General features: G+C 37.8%; 1 protein-coding gene across 1 annotated transcript in view; it reads left to right on the top strand.

Annotated features, from left to right (window-relative positions):
- Positions 1–21,801, top strand: part of LOC110027837 (callose synthase 9-like) — a 217,076-nt gene that overhangs the window by 82,368 nt on the left and 112,907 nt on the right. Inside the window, exons 9-16 of the mRNA XM_020729436.1 lie at positions 6,243–6,337; positions 6,426–6,507; positions 6,631–6,797; positions 6,883–7,003; positions 17,198–17,295; positions 17,380–17,470; positions 17,572–17,732; positions 17,823–17,932. Of these exons, the coding sequence (XP_020585095.1) occupies positions 6,243–6,337; positions 6,426–6,507; positions 6,631–6,797; positions 6,883–7,003; positions 17,198–17,295; positions 17,380–17,470; positions 17,572–17,732; positions 17,823–17,932 (925 nt within the window). The remainder of the gene's footprint in view (positions 1–6,242; positions 6,338–6,425; positions 6,508–6,630; positions 6,798–6,882; positions 7,004–17,197; positions 17,296–17,379; positions 17,471–17,571; positions 17,733–17,822; positions 17,933–21,801) is intronic.

A 21,801-nucleotide genomic window follows, 5' to 3' on the forward strand; every position in this document is an offset into this window, starting at 1 on the left:
TATGTGAGTGTTGTTGATCCGGTGATGATTGCTCATGAATTATTAAAATTTTCATATTGGTTATTATTTATACTAAATCTAGGATTTTAAAATTCAATGATGAATTAAAATTTCATTGGGAAGGCCCTATTTTAATCATTAGTGCGTTATTGAGCCTTCTATAAATCAATGCATGTATTCTTTTATTATCATTAACTGTGATAATTTTTCTTAATTATTTGGAAAATTTCACTTCTTATATTATTGAGTTCAATTATTCTAATTGAAGTCATTTTGGAAGTCCAAATCACTGAAAATTTTGGCAGCCTCCAAGCATTTCTTCCTCCTACGGGGTATCAAGTGGAGTACTGTTCTGCCCATGTACTCATAATTTGCACTTTGTTGGTGTCTTGCAACACTGCAGCTGTAAAAGTCTTCTAATCCTCTTGATCTAACCTACCCATCTATAAAGAGCACATGAGCCTTCAATTAGCTTGTATGAAATCTGACCCACCCGTCTACAAGATACTCATGAACCTTCTGTTAACCTATATGAAAGTGATGTGAATACAAATTCTTCCATCGAGTTGGAACAACTCGAACTTGTTCTTATTTTGCAAATTTCTTCGTCGAGTTGGAAAACTCAAACCGGCACTTAACATTTTCTATTCTTTTTTCTTTAAAGTGTGAAACTTCAAGATACATTTTCAAAATACATGTTGGTGGTTGTAATTTGTAATTGTTGCAATTAACAGTAATTACTAAGGGACTCCTTAGGATTATTTTTATTTTTTATTTTTAATTTTCTATTTTTACTTATTTCGTTGTTTTGGTTTTTAAAAATATTTTTTGTTTCTAACATTTTTATATCTTTTTTATTTTATATTTTAAAAAAACTCAAAATAGCTTTTTGGCCTTTTATGTATTAAAAAAAGGCACTACCACCACTTGATGGAGGATGCAGGTCTATAGCGGAACGAGATTGGGAATCCCATAAATTGGGATTCCAGTTCAATATGCCTAGTGGATCACATTATAGCTACCTAGGGTTGTGGGTCAATGGCTACCTTTAAAGTTCTTTTTTCTTGATTTAGTATTGGTATTAGTTAATTTTTTTAGAAATTATATATTTGTTGGCTTTGACTGTTTGTATAGTTTTGGGTTTTTATTTTTGGTAGTTGTGATTTCTTATCAGGTTTTCATACTTTTGGAGTGCTGTATTCTTCCATTTTTTTAGGTGATGTGCTTGCAACTTGATTTGAGAATATGGTGATCTCTTCCAGATGTTTGGTGACCTCCTATGCCACCGATTTTGCTATGGACCAGCAGTTTACTTATTCCATCCTACAACTTCTCGAAACCCATTTCTTCCTCACCCCATATCGTCTAACAACCCTAGATCAATGTTATTTGGTATCTGAGCCCAATTAACTCTAAATCTCTATGAATTTTTTCCCACTCTTAACCTTAAAAATCACATAGCCTAACTTTATACCTCCATAAAAATCATCCCTTCACCTTGCATCCTTAACCCTAAGTCACATCCTCCTTATCAGCTAAAACTCTAATTGGGAGAAAAAGGATGCCATGTCATCGAGAAGAAGCATGCAAAGATGTGTCCAATTGCTTACAACGAAAAACATGTAAAGGGAGCTCCTCCAACTACAATAAAAACTTTTCGCTTTTGAGAGAAGATAACCTAGAGATTTCACTCATACATGTTGGATCAGAAGAAAGGCAACCTCTTCCACCAGGAAATTTTTGTTGATGAACTTAGGCCCCGATAGTTTGACATTGAATACCATTGGAGGGATAATGATTTTGGTGTAAAGGTTACTTTTTCGGATTTTGATGACCATATAGATCCAGATAATTTTATTGAGTGAATCTATATTATGAAATGGGTCTTTTGAGAATTTGGATGTTTAACCTACAAGAAAGTGAAGTTACTTGCTATCAAATTAAAGAGTAGTAATTCCTTGTGATAGGAGAATCTGAAATGTTTGCTTTTGCAAGAGGAAAAATGGTAGATCACAACTTGATCCAACATAAAAACCATTGCATTGTGAAATGAAAAGTGTGCAATCTCATTATTGTTGAATGTAGTTTTGAGAATGTAGCATGTACATAAATGGTGGACAAATGAAGTCTTACTCTCTTGAAGCATTCTCAATTATATTCGTTGACTTGGTTGTAGAAGGGAATAAGATTATTATTAACAGAAGGTATCTAGTAGAATTTTCAACTGGAAACAATCTGCAAGATAACATGTGGTGTGATCTCGTGTCTATGATTGCATTTCATATTATTTTGAGTGGGTTGTTATAGCATGATAGCAATATATTTCATGATGGCTACAAAACACCTACTTGTTTACTATTGACGAGAAGCATATTGTGCTTCTACATTTGAAAGAATCAACAGTGATGAGTACTTAGATGGGGACAAGAGTTACAATGTCTCATGCTGCATTTCCATATGTCATGAGAGAAGCTCTAGTTGGACTAGATTTGGTGATTTTGAAGGGCACTGAGATAACAAAGCTGATGCTCGAGGCAATGCAACCTCTATTGGAGGACTTTCATGTTGTTTTGACTTATTGCCTACTATTTAGATTATCTTTCCTACGAGAGATTGATGTTGTTATATATATCATCACTTAATCAATGCTTCTAAATCGACTAGTTTTTTAGATGAGATAAGAAGCGTATGTAGAGCTACAAAAGCGAGTTGAAGATCTGATGGTTTTGGGACTAGTCCGTGAAAGCACCGGTTTGTGTGCCATACCAGCTTTGATTGTGCCAAAAAATGATGGGCCGTGATGTATGTGCATTGATGTTACAACAACGAACAAGATTACCTTCAAGTATTGATTGTCCATTACAAGATTGGATGACTTATTGGGTCAGTTGTAGGTAACTAGCATCTTTTTAAGATAGATCACACACTAGATATCACTAAGTTCAGATGAGGTCTTGGTATGAGTGAAAGACAACTTCAAGACACGAGATGAGTTGTATGAGTGAACGGTCCTATCATTTGGCTTGTCCAACACCCAAAGCATATTTACAAGATTGATGAATAAGGTTTTTGGAGCTTTCTTTTGAAAGATTGTTGTTGTATACTTTGAAGACATCTTAGCATAAACCATTCAGAAGGAGCATTTATCATGCTTATGTTTGGTGTCATTATCATGCTTATGTTTGGTGTTTTTGGATAGAGATGCTATATGATCATCTAAAGAAGTGGCTATCTCACACCATGGACATTCTTTTACATTTTTTAAACTTCCAACATTTAGATGAATCCCATGAAGATCAAGGCTATTTTAGGTTGGTCTAGCTCGTAGTCGTTTACTCAAGTATGCTAATATCATGTATTGATATCCTTTTAGAATATGTTTATCAGGAACCTGAGCTCTATAGTGGCACCCTTGATGGAGCTTCTCAAGTTAGTTCAATTCACTTGGTCAGATGAAGTGCATATTAGTGTTGTTGCTCTGGAACGACATGATACTCGGGACTCTATTCTGGCCCTTTTAGACTTTCAAGCACATATTCGAGGTTAAGTGTGATACTTGATATCAGAATTAGAGCTATATTGAGCTATTGAGGACAACTCATTACTTGCTTTAGTGAGAAATTGAATGAGTCCAAGTGAAAGTATTCTATCTAGGGTAAGTGAGAACCCTCAGCTATTAGAGTCATTATTTGCTGGCAAATGAGTTCACTTTTTACATGGATCTTGAAACCTTGAGTATTTTTAATTGTCAAAGCAAACTTGGGGGAGGCATGCCTCCTAAGTAGAGTTTTTATCTTCATTCCAATTTGTGCTTAGAGACAAGCAGAGAGGCATAATCAATTATTTAAAGTATTGAGTCACTGTCACTTGCTGATAAGTATGATGCAATAAAACAATTGGATTTGAAGTGTTAAAGGATGCATGTGTCACTAACGGAGATTTCCAAAAGATTTGGGCTCCTTGCCAGTATACATTGCACAAATAGTCCACAGATCATATTCTTTTTTTTTCTACAGGAACATACTTTTCATTCCAAGAGTTCATCAAAGAGAAAATATGACATGAGTGTCACAATGAGGGCACGACAGAACACTTTGACAGGGATACAATTCTTTCCTAGGTAAAAGACAATGTGTACTGGTCTAGGTTGGTGTGAGAAGTGGAGAAACGTATTAGACAATTTGGAGTATGTCATTTGGCTCAGATGTGAGGATATAGTTCTATTCTATACATCCTACTCCCGTTCTAGAGCACCCTAGTTAGATGTGAGCATGGATTTTGTGGTGTGCTTGCTCAGAGCATAGTAGAGTAAAGACTTGTAATGGTCGTGGTCGATCGCTTCTCTAACACGATACATTTTATATTTTGCTAAAAGGCGATAAATGCCTCTCACATTACGAACATGTGCTTCAGAACGGTAGTTCATCTACATGGTGTGCCCATGCCCTTCATTTCAGATATAGATGTGAAGTTTTTGAGCTATTTTTGGAGGACCCTATAAAGCTAACTTGGCACATCGCTTTAATTTAGTTTTGTCAATCACTCTCATATGTCTGGATAGGTAGATGTCGTAAATTACAAGCTTAGGTAGCCTAGTCAACTATTGTGAGCAAGAATATCAGACAATGGAATTTTCCTCTTCAAGGAGTCTTTGTTTCCAACCTATTCACTTGTTAATTGATAAGCCACAACTCATTTGAGGGTTAATATGGGTGCTAAACCCCCTACACCATTGGAGTTAGTTCTGATATTCTAAGTTACTGATCGTAGTTATGATGCTGAGGTCAGAGTCAAGGATATTCAAATCCTACATGAGCAGGTATAAATAAATATTGTTAGATAAAACATCAAGTATCAGAAGTCAGCTAACAAATTTAGAAAACTTAGGGTTTTCAAAGAAGGTGATATGGGATAAGATTAAAGGAGAGATTTCCTGCAAAACATGTGGAAAACTCAATCCTAAAGCTGGTGGATCATTGAGGATTGTTAATAAAATTAATGACAATGCGTAGAAGTTTTATCTTCTTTGAACTACAATATGTATGCAACCTTCAATATCTCTGTTGTGTCACCATGCTTCAGGGATACATGCTCCTAGGGACGAAGGCGAAGCTTCTAATACCTGAAAGAATAACGCAGGATGCGGAGATATAGTGGGACTGGATCAGGAATGCTATAAACCGGGATTTCAATTCAATTGGCATGCCATGCCACATTACAGTTGCCTAGTTTTGTGAGCCGACCTCCACTTATTTTTTTTCTGATTTAGTAATAGTGCTTTGTTAATTGCTTGGAGAGTTATAATACTATTTGGGCAGTTTTTTTGTTTTCTTCTATGCCAGTTGGGATTTTTTCTTAGATTTTCTTGCTTTAGGAGTGTTTTATTCTTCTTTTTTTTTGGATGTGGTATGCTTGTAATATAATTGGATAATAGGTGATGATTTCTTTTTGAAAACTTTCTACACCACTGGTTTCACCGACAAACTATGTTTTTTCTACTTCGGCTTGCTGCCAGCAAATCTTTATTTCCTAGCTATCATCACTTTTTTGCCCTCTTTTCTCATTATACAACTTTTCTAACCCTTTTCCTCATCACCCACACCCTTTTGAGTGGGTGCTGTTGATGGCTACGACAATCACCTTTCTGTCATTGTCTGATTGCCATCTTCCTGATAAATCAATTTATTCAATTTTCAATAAAATGAAAAACATATTTTAACTTAGTAAACATATTTTATTTCAAATCAAAATATAAAGAAAATGATATAAGAAATGAAAAAAATGGAAGAAATAAAAATGATCCCAAGCAACTGCTAATTTTATATGTAGGTTGTACTTTTTTGCCATTTACTTTGATTTTGTAACACAAGAAAGTTAAAACCCTACTGCACGATATTTTAGAAGCTTTTGAATAAGGATTGTGCGTTAACTCCAAAACATTGATGCAAAGTATTAGAGCTTTTGGAAGTTTTATATGGTTAAGGTCGTAGAATGTAAAAATGCCCTACCAACCTATCGTTTAACTCTAATAGTTCAATCTTCTTAGCTGCCTAATGATCTCATGAACTGTTATTTTTGCATTTTTTTTGGTTGCTTTCTAAATGGTCCTTTGTTTCTGCTATAGCCTTTCAATTGTTGAATGTTTCTTTTAAGCTCCCTTCTTATTTCAAATTCTCTTGTTAGTGTTATTTATTTTAATAATAGTGGCTTATTTTTTTAATCAATTTATTTAATTTGTGAAGATTGAGGAGCTAAAGAAGTTTGATGCTGCCAGATTTGCACCGTTCTGGAATGAAATTATAAAAAATTTGCGAGAGGAAGACTATATAACAACTTTGTAAGTTGAAATTTTTGTGATATTCACGCCTTTCTTTCTAAAATATCTAATTTTATAGCATACAATTTTTTTTTGTCCTTCTGATCAGGGAATTGGATTTACTTCTTATGCCTAAAAATTCTACATTTATTCCTCTGGTTCAATGGCCCTTGTTTCTTCTCGCTAGCAAGGTAAAGTGCTATTATTGTACTATTCCTTTGGTTTTGAAAGTTATGTTTCTTTTTCTGTGTAGCGGTATGTTTTATGTTAATTTTTAATGTCAAGAGTTTATTCATGTTGTTTGTTTCAAATAGATTTTTATGGCCAAGGATATTGCTGCTGAATACAAGGATTCCCAAGATGAACTATGGGATAGAACTTCTAGGGATGAGTACATGAAATATGCTGTTGAGGAGTGTTATTACAGTGTGAGAGCAATCTTGATGGCCATACTGGAATTTGATGGAGAAGGGCGCTTGTGGTGAGCTTTTATTCTTTTGTTCAAGCGTGCTAATTCTTTTTTATCATATTATGTATTTATTTACTGTCTTTATCCATTTAATAAGGGTGGACAGAATTTTTGAAGATATTAAGCAGAGTGTCAGGCGAAAGAACATTCAGGACGACTATGAATTAAGCAAGCTGCCGCTCGTAATTTCTAGGATAACTGCATTGACTGGAATATTGGTACTTTCGGCATGTTTCTTATGATTATTTTCACTTGTTAAACTGGTGATGCTAAGATTTGGTAGGCATTAGAATTCGTCTGTCATGTTAAGAAGTAAATTAATGAAGTTTGTATTTGTTATTGGGTTAATGAAATTATATTTTTTGTTATTTCTTATTTGATGATTGTGAGTTTTTATTATTGAAGTATTGGTGAATGAAATTCATTGTTATTATCACTTTGCAGTCCTTTTTTTTTCTTCTCTTGAATTTTACTAATGCTATACTGACTTTATCATAACTGAGCTTCTCTGAGCCCAAGTTTTTGTTATTTTCTTAAAAGAAATAGGAATGCTAAGTCGCTTGCTAATTTTATGTAGTTTGTAGCAGTCCATAGAATAGTATATTTCTATCATATTGTATCATTTATAAGGATCTGAGTTTAAGACCCATTAGAAAATTATTTTTTATTTTTTCAATGTGACCAAAATTCTATGTTAACACGAGATTTTAATAGGCTATAAGCAAGAACAGAAATAGTGACTTTTTTTAATCATTTGAATGATTCTGGATACTATATTAACACGGGGATGTTAGATTTTTTTGTCTTATTGGAGACATTTCAGAAAAAGAAATACAATGCCCTTGGATTCTTTTGCTCCATCATCTTCCTTCTATATCAATCAATATAAAGGGGACGTTTGGTCTAGGGTGCTGACCCGGCCCAATTGAGTTCTGCAAGATGACAGCCAGTTAAGTAGGGAGGTTGAATTGTTCGAACCTTACTTAGGGTTAAGGGGAGGGGTTCCGCCCAGTTGTCTTCGATTATAAATACATTGTTTTCCTATTTAGGGTTTAGTTACTTTTCTGATTTCAGATTTTAGATTTCTATCTTCGGCGTTCTCCCGTGTTAGAGCTGTATGTGAGGATTGGTGGTGCTTCGGCTGTATCCTGCTCCGAGAGGATTTTCTCCACTGAATGCTTCATCTCCTCCTCCTCTTGCTCCGAGATGATGATTTTCTCCACTGAATGCTTCATCTCCTCCTCCTCCTTGTTTGCTGCCCCTCGCCTACACCCAGTCCAGACCAACTGAGCCCCAACTTCCACACCTGCTCCCATCCAGCCGCAGGGCCCTCTCCCACGAGCTGAACTCCACTGCAAATCCGTCCTCCTGTCACCCATACTGCTGCTAACCCACTCACTGCTTTTCCCTTCCTGCTCATCGCCACCTCTAGCTTGTGACCCCTCCACCACCGTAAGCTCCCCCATCTGCTTCCAGCCGCACCAGCAAACCCCTCTCCCTCTGCTGCCATACCTGCAACACTAAACAGCCTCCTCCAGCTTACCACCAATCTTCCAGACTCTCTCACCGCTGTCCACGCATCATCCTATCCTGCCCTAGCGGGATTGTGGTGTCTTATTGTGTTCCTTGTCTGTTTTTGAGTCTTCATTATAACGTTGTTATTTTCGAGTAATAAAATCTTCTTTCCAATTGGATTTTGGGCTAACTCCGGTATCACAAGGTTTAGATGTGATTAAGTTTTTTTTTTGTTTTTTTTGTTTTTCTTTTTTTGCATTGAGATGAGTAGCATAAAATTGATTGATTGCTAAGATGTCTAGCTTTTTATATTTACTCAATTGATGGATTGCTAAGATGTCTAGCTTTTTATATTTACTCAAATGTTAGATGTAACTGAATCTAGCTTTAATAGGCAGTAACTTTTATTCTGCAGATAAAATTTGTTTTTCAATCGTCAAAGATAAGGAAATTCCTTTGTATGATAAAAAAAAATGAAATATTGATGTAAAGTTAGAGTATGGAGAAAATGTTTATTTTGAGAAAATAACTGATATAAAAAAAATCACTTTCGTTTAAGAAAGGAATGTTATATTAAGGGAAAGTAAAAGCAAATTCCTTTGCTTGAGATTGAAAAACATGAATATGATTCTCTTGCTTTCGTGAGACAAACAATAGCTCTAAAGATTGACGTGTGTTTATCCAAACCGTTAACTTTAACTTGAATATCTGTTATGTAGTAATATCTTTTGCGTAGTGTGAGTTAGAAAAAGATAAGTATCATAAGTTTGGTACTATACCTAAGCTAAAGCTTTGTTTTGTTTCACAAATTCATAAAATCTAAAGAATTTCTTTTATACTGAAGGAATTTTTTCTTTTTAATCATATTACCTGGAAGATGAAGTGATACCGGAGGTAACCCCATCCACAAATGAAAACATAAATATTATTGCTGAAGTTTGAAAGGTTACAATGAAGATTCTTCAGAACAAGAAATAAATGACAAACAAATACATGCAACACAAATCTCCGGCTAGGGCGCCGGTGGGCAGCAAGGAGACGATTAGTAGGAGAGGTGGTAGGCTAGCTAGGTGCAGGGAGGATTAGGAGGAGGCTAAGTGTGGCTTTAGCAATAAGAAAAAGGTTAGGTGGCAAGATGGGTATGTCGACAACAGGTGTGGAAAGTAAAAGAGCATAGGGAGTCACGACAACATCTTGGATAGTATTGTAGGATTACAGAAGGAGGTGGGAAAGGAAGAGGCTGGTTGGCAGAGGGAAACTGGCACGAGGAGGAATACTGAGAGGCAGACAATAATGAGCAGAGGGGTGTGAGAGGGATAAGTGGCAGTTGGGGGAGGTGCAGGTAGGCTTGTAGCAAGTGGGGGAAGGGAAGCAACAAGCAATAACAAGAAGATACACACCCCCTCGGGTCGAGATACAATTGGAGCACCTTCTTGATATTGTAGGATTATAGAAGGAGGTGGGAAAGGAAGAGGCTGGTTAGCAGAGGGAAACTGGCACGGGGAGGAATACTGAGAGGCAGACAAAATGAACAGAGGGGTGTGAGAGGGATAAGTGGCAGTAGGGGGAGGTGCAGGTAGGCTTGTAGCAAGTGGGGGAAGGGAAGCAACAAGCAATAACAAGAAGATACACACCCCCTCGGGACGAGATACAATTGGAGCACCTTCTTGCAGTTAGATACAACCCTAGAAGGGAAAATATGATGGCGGTGGCTGTCCTAATAGAGCACAAGAAAAAACTAAGCCTTGACATAAGAGATTACATATAAATACTAGTAGATAACTAAGGGGGGACCCTTCTTCACTTGGGCGACAACCCTAGCGTCTAGCCAAGGGTTGGTCGTTTCTGCAGTTCAACTGCTGGTTCAGTCCCCAGATGAGCCCCACATCACTCTCATGGTGTTGGGAAAGCTTCGACTTCATTCGTCCAAGGCTTTATCTGCACGTTGACAGTGACAGAGTTGCTCTAATCCACAGGGCTGAAGGATCTTCGATTGCGACCCTAGTAGCGCTGGATCACATTGACGGTTGTACCGTCCACCAAGGCACCTAAGAAATTTCCTAACTTGCGCGCAAACAGCCATTTCGTTCCACACTTTTGGGACTGCATGTCACACATATACTGTTAAATCTTCTCAAACTATTCCATAGTTAGCTCGATTTGATCTATAGCGAGAGTAACCTGAACCTCCTTGAATGGTGGTGGCCATGTTGATATAGTATCGACTGTGATATCATGAAATGCTCTCTATCGTGGCTGTCCCTTGTCTGAAGTTGATGTCTCGGTCTTATCATCCTCTTTCATCATCAAAATTGGTCCCACGGATGCTTCTCTGCTGGCAAGATCTTCTGTGATCTCGGGCTCCGCTGAAGGAAGCAGGATGAGGATGATGCGCTTCCCCTCCTTCTTCCCCTCCTTGGTGAGTGAGTTGGTCTTTCTGAATCTTTCGTGTTGAGTCCTTTGATCAAATTGCCACCGTCTCCACAAAAAAGATATCAAACATCCATGGGGACCGCGTCGCACCACACCTGATCTTGCAGCTGGCTTGGAATTGAAAACTCCACTAAACATCTCTTGTCAATGTTGGCTCTATTTTCCTTCTTCAACCACGTCAGAGAATATGATTGGGAGTGCATTGGAGCCTTGGGTCCCAACTTCTTCACCGTATGCGTAGACGCCACATTCTTACTGCTCCCTCTATTGACGATGTGACTGCATGCCTTCTTGTTCACGGCTCAACGACTGTAAAATATATTGTGACGAATGTTGACCTCATTTTTAGTGAGGTCTAGTTTTCCTCTTAGGATTTAGGGTAAAGCCTTAGGGTCTCCTTTTGACTATATTAGAGCCTTAGAAGTGGAACCCGCCTGATTTTAGAAATCCAACTTACTTCTTTACCCTCTTTGGAGTTTCGCATGTATGGTATCGACCTCTAGCATTTGGAGGTTGAAACTGACTTGAGAAAACCCAAAAGGAGTCCCTATAGGGTCATTAAGCCTTAGGATTGCCTTATGCACAATTTGCACCTTCACGCGCATAAACTTCACAATTTGAAGAGTCGACACATTCATTTTCCACAATTCGCATGTTTTCAACAATTCGCATCGCTTGCGCCGTTATTTGTCGAAAACTTAGATAAAATTTTTGAAACGATCGATCACGAGCCAGAATTTTAACGAAAATCGAATTCGATGCATTTTTGACCTGATCGTTGACGAGGGTGTCTTAACTACCTCGGATGACGTAATGGACTGTGTCGGCGCATCCGAAATTTTGATTTTAACTTGGAAGGACACTCATTTTGCTAGGGCACCACACACAAATAAATCACACGAAATTTGATGTTTTTTAAATTAACAAAAAAGAAAAAAATCTTATTTTAAAATCCCTAAATCACTAATCCCTAACTCACGCACACGGATCCCCTTTTCTTTTCCCATTTGTGGACCAAACTCACGCTGGAGCCGTAGCCTCTCTTCTTCCTCTCGGTCGCGGCTCCAACCAAACCCCTTCTCTGCTCTCTAATCGCAAGCCCTAGCCGAACCAAACGTTCCTTTTCTTCCTCGCTGGCTCGAGCTCCCCTCGTAGTACACTCCCCGTGCTGCGGTCTCTGGTAAAAGCTTCCACCAGATCCCTCCTCTGCCTAAAAGCTTCGCCTTTGTCGTCGTCTTCCCCCCACGTGACTCTTGTCGCTTCTCTTGGCTCGGCTCACCGTCCAGGTGAATGAAGGTAACTCCTTCTCCTCCCCCTTTGCTATAAAAACCCCATTTGGGGAGTTCCTTAGGGTTAGCCGAATTTTACTTTGAGAAGGGGATGTTCTGCCAAAATTCTGAGTGATTCTTCCCTCTTTGTTGGTTTATGTGTTTGGAGCTTTGGTTTTCTCAGTTCTCTTTTAAGCAAAAGAAGGGGTTGTTGGATCAATGTTGGTTGTGCATCGTGTCTGATTTCCCCTCTCGTTCAAGCTCTAAGGACGCCTGATCCTCTTTCGTTCCTTATTCCCAAGTGGCGAGTCCTTCTTCATTCATTTACAAACCGTAAGTTATTTCTGTTCCCTCGTTTATTTCATCTCAAGGGTTACATCTGCATGCAAAGCAAGCTCTCTCAGTTTTCTTTTTCTTTTTTAAAGATGGTAGCCATGTGGTTAGAACACTTTAACTGTCATGGAAGTCTTTCACCCCGATGCAGAATTTGCTAATTGGCGTATATTGGTGCAGACTACGTTAAGTTCTTTATATTTAGTGAGCAGGTGACTGAAGAGAGTATTCAGATTTTTGTCAACTACACTTGGTTTCCGTTAATAATTTGTCTGCCCACTGTTTTTTTTTCTTTTACACTCCATCCTTTTTTTAGTGCTCCGGTGCGAAATTGTTTCCCATAAAATGTCCTGCACTGCTGATGTTTTGAGTTGGAAAGAGAAAAAGATTGTTTTCTGTCTTCCCCCTACTGCATTTACCTTTACGACTGGTGGGCCGACTTTCTTTTAATCAAATGCTCATCTTGTGAAAGATTCTTTCTTTTTCTGCCTTTATATTTCTTTCTTTATTAGAATGAGGGGAGTTCAAGCTATATTATTTTGGGAAATTTACATACATACCACCCAAATTCCTCATTACTTTATAAGTTGAAATGCTGAATTCTCCTGTGGATTGACATCAATTATGACTGGCCTATTTTCAATGGAGTCTTGAGCAATGTTATTCTATGTGGAGGCTGATCCCTTATTTCCCCACCTCTGACTTGCTGAATCAGTGGTTGCTCTTTGTTCTTTTGAAAACAGGAGAGGAAGCTAAAAAGAATTTTTGCTTGCATTGGAAACTTGCATTCATGCCGCTCAATTTTTTTTATTTAGAGCAAAATAAAAAAATGGAGCTTTTCATATATGCCACCCATTATTATGTTTTACATGATTATCACATAAATGCTTGAAGTTTACACGCATACCACTCAATTTTTATGTGCATGGTCTGATTCTGGCAAGCTCTTTGGAACATTTTAAAAACATATTTTGCGAGCTGAATTGGTTTCAGTTTAGAGCTTTTAAAAATGTGTTTTGTGGGCTGAATTGGGTTAAGTTTTGAGCTTTTCAAAATACCGTTTTTATGGGCTGAAATGACTGTAGTTTTGAGGGCTTTTAAATGCATCTTTTGGTGATGTTTTGGGAAGGTTTTTAGCAGCAGTTTGATCCTGTGTCAGCAAAGTTTCGGGCTGCGATTTGGCCCTGTTTTGGCAAGGTTTTTGGGCTGCGGTTTCGCTCTGTTTTGACGATGGGACTGATTTGATCATCATTTTAAAAAAAAATTAAACATCTTTAAACCGATTTACATGCGGTTTTGCCCATTTGCTTTGTTGATCTCCTTTTAAAAGTGGGTCGGCCTCCTTCTCCGTTGATTTATTTTTTTGTTATAACGGTTAAGTCAAAAATGAGAATTTCTGATTTAATTATTTGGAAAACACTTAAAAAATATAAGAGGATTAGTTGAAAAACACTTCATTGAAAGCAAACCACCTTAAATCACTGCAAGCACAAGTTAAGGTGTAGGTTTCCTAGACTTTAGGAGCACACCTTAGGAGAGAGTTCTTCTACCTAATTCTCAAATGAATGATGAAACTAAACACTTGAGCTTATTCCACAAGTCGATTAAAACACTAAACATAAGGATACATGAAGATGTGGTTTATAACTTCGTTTTAATTAAATCAAGTAGTGAAATTCCCGCCATGACTTAACCTACAGTGAAACTCAATGCTATGGGATTTGAAGTTGAGTCTTACACTCAAATCCTCCTGACAATTGAGGACATTCCTAATGTCACATATAAGTCACATACTCCTGTTTCTTTATACGTGACATTGTGTTTTGTTTTGCTCGTTTTTTTTATTGTTATGATTTTATAACACAAGATTTTCTGACAATTAGTTTAAGCTTCCTGTGATTTGCTGTTCTTATTACGTCATTTCCTTTAATGCACATGCTAAACTCCTTGGGTAGAGAATAGTAGGACACATGTCAGGAGATGCACCGAGACCCTTGAGACCCAACAATAATCATACTTGCAAATACAAAACATTAAATTTGGAGTCGCTATAAATTTGGATTCGCTACAGTTTGGAGCTTGGAGCAAGTCTTCGTGGGCAACACAATGGAGAAGTAGCAGGTGGAGGATGACGATCGACGACAGCATATATTTCAATAGTTTAAATAACAAGCCATAGGACTTCGAGGCCGTCTGCCTAACGTTATATAAATCCTCACTTTATCTTTTAGGCTTCTGCACAACCAGGTTGTGCAATTTAAGTCCTAACTCGCTTTAAGTTCCGAGGTTGTCGTCCGGTGCGACGTAAACCCTCACATATCTTCCAGGTCATTTGTATGACCGTGTCATGCAAATATAAGTCCTAAATAATAAAATTGGCAGGATGAAACATCGAATGACTTATCCTCAAAATTAAAGCCAAACAATAAGATAATTTGGGAAGTCACCGAGGTTTTCTCTTTTGTATCCATGACATCCTCTACTTTTCTTTCCTTTGACTCCAGAAATAATTTTTTATATTTGGTCTTTTTCCCACTTGATTTTTCTATGTCCAACCTTGAAAACCCTAAATATTGAATTCACGAAGATAGATACCTCTGATCATCATCGAGAGTTCTCTTAAGTGATTTGAGTCATCTGAGGGGTAATTAACTATAAGGGTTTGCCTCTATAGGGAGCTTTAAGAACTCAAGAAATATATACCATATCTAATTTTTAATATTAGGTAGGAATGTTTGTCGGTCAACATAAATGTCTGCAGACTAAAACAGATGTCATAAATTCTGTAGTTTATTTAATCGAGTCTCACTAGTAAGTAATATGTCTATTCTTCAGGATAGATGTATTACTTACGATGTTGTGCTCGTTTATTTAAACTATGGTTTATATGAGATCAGCGCGGTCTCGTATTTTCAAAATTAAACAATTACATTTCAAAACTATGTATACATATATTATATTAAATCAAATGTCTCTTTCCCAATTTAGCGATCAACAACGACGCCACTGCAAATCCGTCATATCCTCGGTCTGTATGACCTATCAAATCACGAGCACCTCTTCTTCATTCGGTGGAAGATGTACACTTCACCTTGTTCTTCCACTGTCTTTTTGTTGCTAACTTCCTCCATGATACCCTGCTCGATAAAAGAGAAAACTTGGCTCGTCGGGTAGCTGGGAGCAATGTGCCCGAATTCGTGACATTTGAAGTATTTTTTAGCGGAGATTAATGCAGACATTCTACTCTTCTTAGATTTCTTCTCACTGTAGGTGACTCTATTCTTATTCAAACTAGCTTTCTCAATTCCTTGAGGGTGCTCCTGCGGGTGTCTCCAACTGTGATTGGCTTCTTGACTGGTGGAGGTTGCTTGCTTTGATTCTGTTGCCTTTTTTTACTTTTAATACTAAGGTTTGGATATTCTCAAGTGACCAATAAGGCTGCAGTTGTAACACTTTCCTAATAGTGGGCTTCATACCCCCCAAATAATGCTATGGCATGTTTCTCTGACTCGACCAAATAACACTTTACCTGCAACTGGTTAGACAACATCGTGGACAACTCCGCTGATAGGTCACTCTGTTGCAGGTGGAAGCGTCTGAAAAACATGTCCTGGCGGTAGTGGGGTGGGAGGTATTTCCTTTGCATCGCTTTCTTCACCTTTTCCTGCTTGAAAATTTTATCACTGCCTTTTTTTTCCTCTGCCCCTACCTCTGTCGGTTGTGGCGCTATTTCTCAATTTGATAGCTGCAATCTTCTCCCTTTTATCTTCTGACACCTCTTTGTACTCAATGATCCTCTCAATTAGTTGTAGCGATTTGATAAAATCATATGTATCCATATCTGCATCGAACTCTGGTAGATCCACCTTCATTCTGAAGTCTCTGTGTCCTCAAAATGATGTCTCCTCTAATACTGGATTCTGAAATGCTATGGCATGGAAGGGGTTGAACTTCTCTTCCTTTTTGCCTCTTCGTCTTACTCTGTCACTTTTAAGGGTAAGTCACCACCCCACCCAGAAGACAAGGAGCGGCTGGCAGAGGGAAACTGTCACTGAAAGGAATGTTGGTAATTAGACAACGGGGAACGGATGAGTGTGTGGAAGGGATAGACAACAACAGAGGGAGGCAGAAGCAGACTGGCAGCGGTGGGGGAAAGGTGGCAGTAAGCAATAACAAGAAGATACCTACTACCTCGGGACGAGTTACATCCCGAGTACATTTTCACCGTCGGATACCATCCCTCGAAGGGAAAATGGGATGCCAGAGGCTATTCTAATAGAACACAAGCAAATACTAAACCCTAACACAAGAAAATGCAAATAAATACTAGTAGATTACGAATTTAGCTTTACATGTCAACCGTTTTATTTGTTTCATTATGGTAGTGGGAAATTTATATATGAATAACTAGGTTTTTGGTGCAAAGCTTTTCAAGAAATCGTTGGTTCTTTTGTTGTTGTCAGCATTAGCGTCATTTCTGTATGTGTTACATTTGAATTAATGTACTGTTCTGTAACACCAGAAAAATTATATTTTTATAAGTATATTTGTACAATGTGTTACATAAAGGTTTCATTTTTCAGTCATGTAATATGCAAATATCTGTTATATGGTACTGTTATGTGGCAATTTTGCTTGTCCTTCGTATGTAGGTTAACTTTATTGATTTTGACTAACATGCAAATGTCATACTTCTTCTTCATGTCTTATTTATCCACAATTTTTTCATGAAGTTATTTGAACATTCGACTTGTTGAGAGTTCTATTTGTTTTGAATAATTGCTCAGTAATTATCCATACAGATCATATTATAGATTCTTTCAAACATAGCAGCTGTTGATTTCTATCATTTCTTTTACTTAGAGAGGAGAAGAATCTCCTGAACTTCAAAAGGGCGCTGTCAGTGCTATGCAAGATCTTTATGATGTTGTACAGCATGATATTGTTTTTGTAGACATGGGGTCAGTGATAATTCCCATTATTTCATGGATTTACCCTTTTTTTTCCCTTTTTCTTTAAATTCCTTTTATTTAATCCCTCTGAAGGGCTAACCTTGACGTGTGGAATCAAATATCTAAAGCAAGGGCTGATGGACGACTCTTTTCTAATCTTAAATGGCCCGGAGATCCTGAGTTGGTATGTTTTATGGTTTTCCCATTTCGTATTTGTATATGTGAAGCTGGATGTCAAAATTGACAAGCTTAGTACATGTGACCAAGTACAATTAAATCATACAGAAAGCTCAGATCAAACGGTTGCATTCCCTGCTGACCATCAAAGAATCTGCAGCAAATGTGCCTATAAATCTAGAGGCTAGGCGTCGGCTGGAATTTTTTACTAACTCCCTCTTCATGCAAATGCCAGCTGCTAGGCCAGTTTCAGAGACGTTGTCATTTGGGTATTTTATTGGAATTTTTACAGTGTTATTATTTATGTATGCGTTTTGTTTTGGTGAATAAATCTTGTTTGTCTGCTTTCCATCTTGTAGTGTCTTTACTCCATACTATTCTGAGACCGTGCTTTATAGTATGGACGAACTTCAAAAGAGGAATGAGGATGGGATAACCACTTTATTCTATCTCCAAAAAATCTTTCCAGGTTATTCTCCTCTTAATCCATTTGATTATTGGAGGCTGGCTTGCCATTGAGACCTTACCAAACTGAACTCATTCATCTTTTTTTTCAATTGGTATCTAGCAAATTCTGCTTTTAGTAATCTTTATATCATTAAAAATTCTGCTTTTAGTGTTCTTTATAATAAATTAGATACTTAGAAGGGTGAAAAATATATGTATAAACTAGCCAAACAAAGAGAAAAGAAAAATAAATTTAACTCATGTGGATTAAAGATGAAAATCAAAAAGTGTTTTTCTTAGAGAAAATATATTCAAAATAGGTGGGCGAGTTATTTTGATAAGCTTTTTAATGATATTTCGTAAAATAAGATCGAGATTAGTGATCTTAATAACGTTAATAATAATAAAATATTTCATTTTTACCTTCACATTAGTAAAAAAGAAGTTGAAAAGACTTTAAAGAAAATCAATGGTGGTGGAAGATCTGTAGGACCTGGTGATATCCCAATTGAAGTGTGGAAAAACCAATGGTGGTGGAAGGTCTGTAGGACCTGGTGATATCCCAATTGAAGTGTGGAAATGTTTAGGAGATTTGGGAGTTTTTAGACTTACTAAACTCTTTAATATGATTTTGAAAACTAAAAAGATCTCGAGGAGTGGAGGAAGAGTATTTTGGTCCTCATTTTTAAAAATAAAGGGGATGCATAAGAGTGTGTAAATTATAGAGGAGTTAAGTTGATGTGCCCTATTTTAAAATTATGGGAGACCCTAATTGAACATAGGTTAAGACGTATTGCACCGATTCCTCATAATCAATTTGGATTTTTGCCGGGCAGGCCTAGTATGGAAGTTATACATTTATTGAGAGGTTTGATGGAAAAGCTCAGAGATAATAAGAAGGAAAGGATCTGCATTTGATTTTTATTTTGATTTTTATTGATTTAGAAAATCTTATGATAAGGCTCTGAGAGATATCATTTGTAGAGTTCTTGAGATGGAAAGTGTTGATATGACTTATATGCATGTCATTAAACATATGTATACTGTTACTTGTGTTCGAACAATAGGAGGATTGACTGAATATTTTCCTATTTCTGTTGGTTTACATTGTTGGTTTACATCAGGGGGATCGGCTTTAAGCCCATATCTTTTTGCTTTGGTTATGGATGGTCTTACTGGACACTTACAGGAGGATGTACCTTGGTGTATGCTTCAGAGCTCTTGCTGCCAAGCATCTCTTCCTATTTTAGGGCTCTATCCGAGGACAGTTGGTGCTTTGGGTATATCCTGCTTCTAGTTGGTGATTATATCGTCAATTTCTTGTTGTTTGACACCTTCCTGGTTGTTGTCTAACATCCCTACACCCTTGTTATCGCACAATGTCCCCGCATCTCACTATTGCCGACTAGCCTCTCTCGCGCCCTCTAGTAGCCGCTCAGTGTCCTTGCAACCTTCCTGTGACCGACCGACCTCTTTCGCAACCATTCAGGCACAACTCATTGTCCTTGCACTCTTCCCATTGTCAACTCGCCTTCTTTGCACCCTTCCTGTAGCCGCCCTACCCTTCCGCTTCTTTCCCTGTCGTCATCCTTACTTTTCTGCTTCTTCCCACCTTCCCTCCACGTGATTGTGGCCATAACACCATGGCCCATTCACACACTTGCTAGCTAGCTTGAAGTCATCACAGTCACCCTCACCAAAGAGCCCCGTTTGTAGATTTGTCTTCTTATTTTCGGTCTTATGGAACATTATTGTGTTTCTTTCTAAGTTTCAACAATAATAATCATATTTGCTAATATTTAGATTATTTATGGTACCAAGGGTTTTCTAGCATCCGCCTTAACTTTCTGCCAAAAAATTTTCTTTTCTATCCTCAACCACTGCTTCCAAATATAAAGCCTAATCATGCCACTATGGATATACATACTGAAAACTACCAGGACGAGATATGGAGGGTGATCCATCAACTTCAACCGAAGCTTGTGACAATTGTGGATGAAACCATGAGGAGATTACTCTCGATCGTGATCTGGAGAGTTAGAGGAAAGATTGGGACAATGATCTGAATCTGTTCCACATGGAGGATATCATCGACAAGGAGTGCCGGTCACGCCGCTTCAGAATTCATTATAAAAGGAGGATGAGAGATGAGTCTATATATGGAGGACACAGGAACTTCACCATCAAAATGTATCTAACAGAGTTCGATGTGAGTATGTAATCTGTTAAGAGAATCTTTGATTATAAGGAGGTGAAATTAGCAGACATCAAATTGAAAAAAAAAAACACCTTATTATGGTGGGAGAATTTACATAGACAAAGGAAATAAGAAGTCAATGATAAGACTACCAAATGGGAAAAGCTGAAGAAAGCAATGCAGAAGAAATATTTTTTACTTCATTGCTGCCATGACATATTTCTGAGACTCTACAAACCTTTCAGTAGAGGAGTTCATGATATAGTATGACTAGCTACAGATGAAATATGAGTTGATCGAGTCATAGGAACACGTTATATCCTGAAACATAGCTGACCTGAAGCTCATTATTAACAATGTTGTGCAGTTACAGACAAACTAGTTATTAGGGGGCATTCAAACTTTAGCATTGAAGGTGAAAAAACAACAAAACATAGAGCCATCAATCTTTTATTCAGGCAGCAGCCTTAGTCCTAAGGGTCACCTTCATGCAATCAATTCAAGATGCTCCAAGGGCACAGACATTAATCTTACTTGAAGGAGCTCAAGAGAGTGAGATACCAACACCAGTACAGGACTTTTAGGATGTGATGAACGACAATAATTCAATGGGATTACCGCTGCTGAGGGACATTAAACATGCCATAGATCTCATACTAGGATCAGTGTTGCCGAATCAGTTCGCTTACAGATTGATACCTGCAGAGTATGTGGATTTGAAGCGATAAGTACAGGGTCTCGTTTAAGAGGGTTCGTCTAAGAGCGTAGCTGTTCATGCTACCCAGGAAGGACAATTCATGGCGGATTCACATTGACAACCATCGACAAGACTTCCTTCAAGTACCAATTTTCATACCTTGCTTGGACAATCTCTTGGACTAGTTACACATAGCTATCGTCTTTTCCAAAGATCGACTTTCGGAGTGGGTATCACCAAATTCGGATGATGCCATGAGGCAAATGGAAGACCACGTTTAAAACACAAATGGTTTTATATGAGTGGCCCGTTATGGCCTTCAACTTGTCAAATGCGCCCAATACTTCTATAAGGTTATTGAATCAGGTATTCTGGTCTCACATTGAGAAATTTGAAGGTTAATGAATCAGGTATTCTGGTCTCACATTGAGAAATTTGTGGCGATTTACTTTGATGAGATTCTGCTGTACAACCGATCTTAGGAGGAACATTTACGACACCTAAGGGCAGTGCTCGAGGTATTGTGTGAAGAGAAGCTAAATGTCAATCCTAAGAATTGCCACTTTATGGCATACAAAGTCTTTTTTCGGTTCACATCGTGTCTACTGTTGGAATTCAGATGGTTCCGACAAAAATCAAGGTCATAGTGAGCTGGATTGCACCACAGTCGTTCAACAAAATGTGGTAGTTTCTGGGCTAACATCTTTTTAGAGGTGATTCATCAAGAGCTTCAGTACTATCACCGCCCCTGATACCGGAGTTATCCCAAACCATAATAGGGAAAACAAATATTATTTCTCGAAAGCAAATAAATACTTATAACTCACACACCGAAAGGGGAATTATAACAAATACAAAACAAAAACTCGCACTAAATCGGATTTAAGATGGTGGTGGTGGTTGTTAAGGGCTTGGAGGTATTAGTAGATGATCAGGATGATTGGGCAGTGGTTGTAAGGTGGCAGTTTTATTAGGGAAGGAATTTTGGGTGGTTGTT

Source organism: Phalaenopsis equestris, unplaced genomic scaffold (assembly GCF_001263595.1).
Source record: "Phalaenopsis equestris unplaced genomic scaffold, ASM126359v1 Scaffold000452, whole genome shotgun sequence".
NCBI lineage: Eukaryota > Viridiplantae > Streptophyta > Magnoliopsida > Asparagales > Orchidaceae > Phalaenopsis > Phalaenopsis equestris.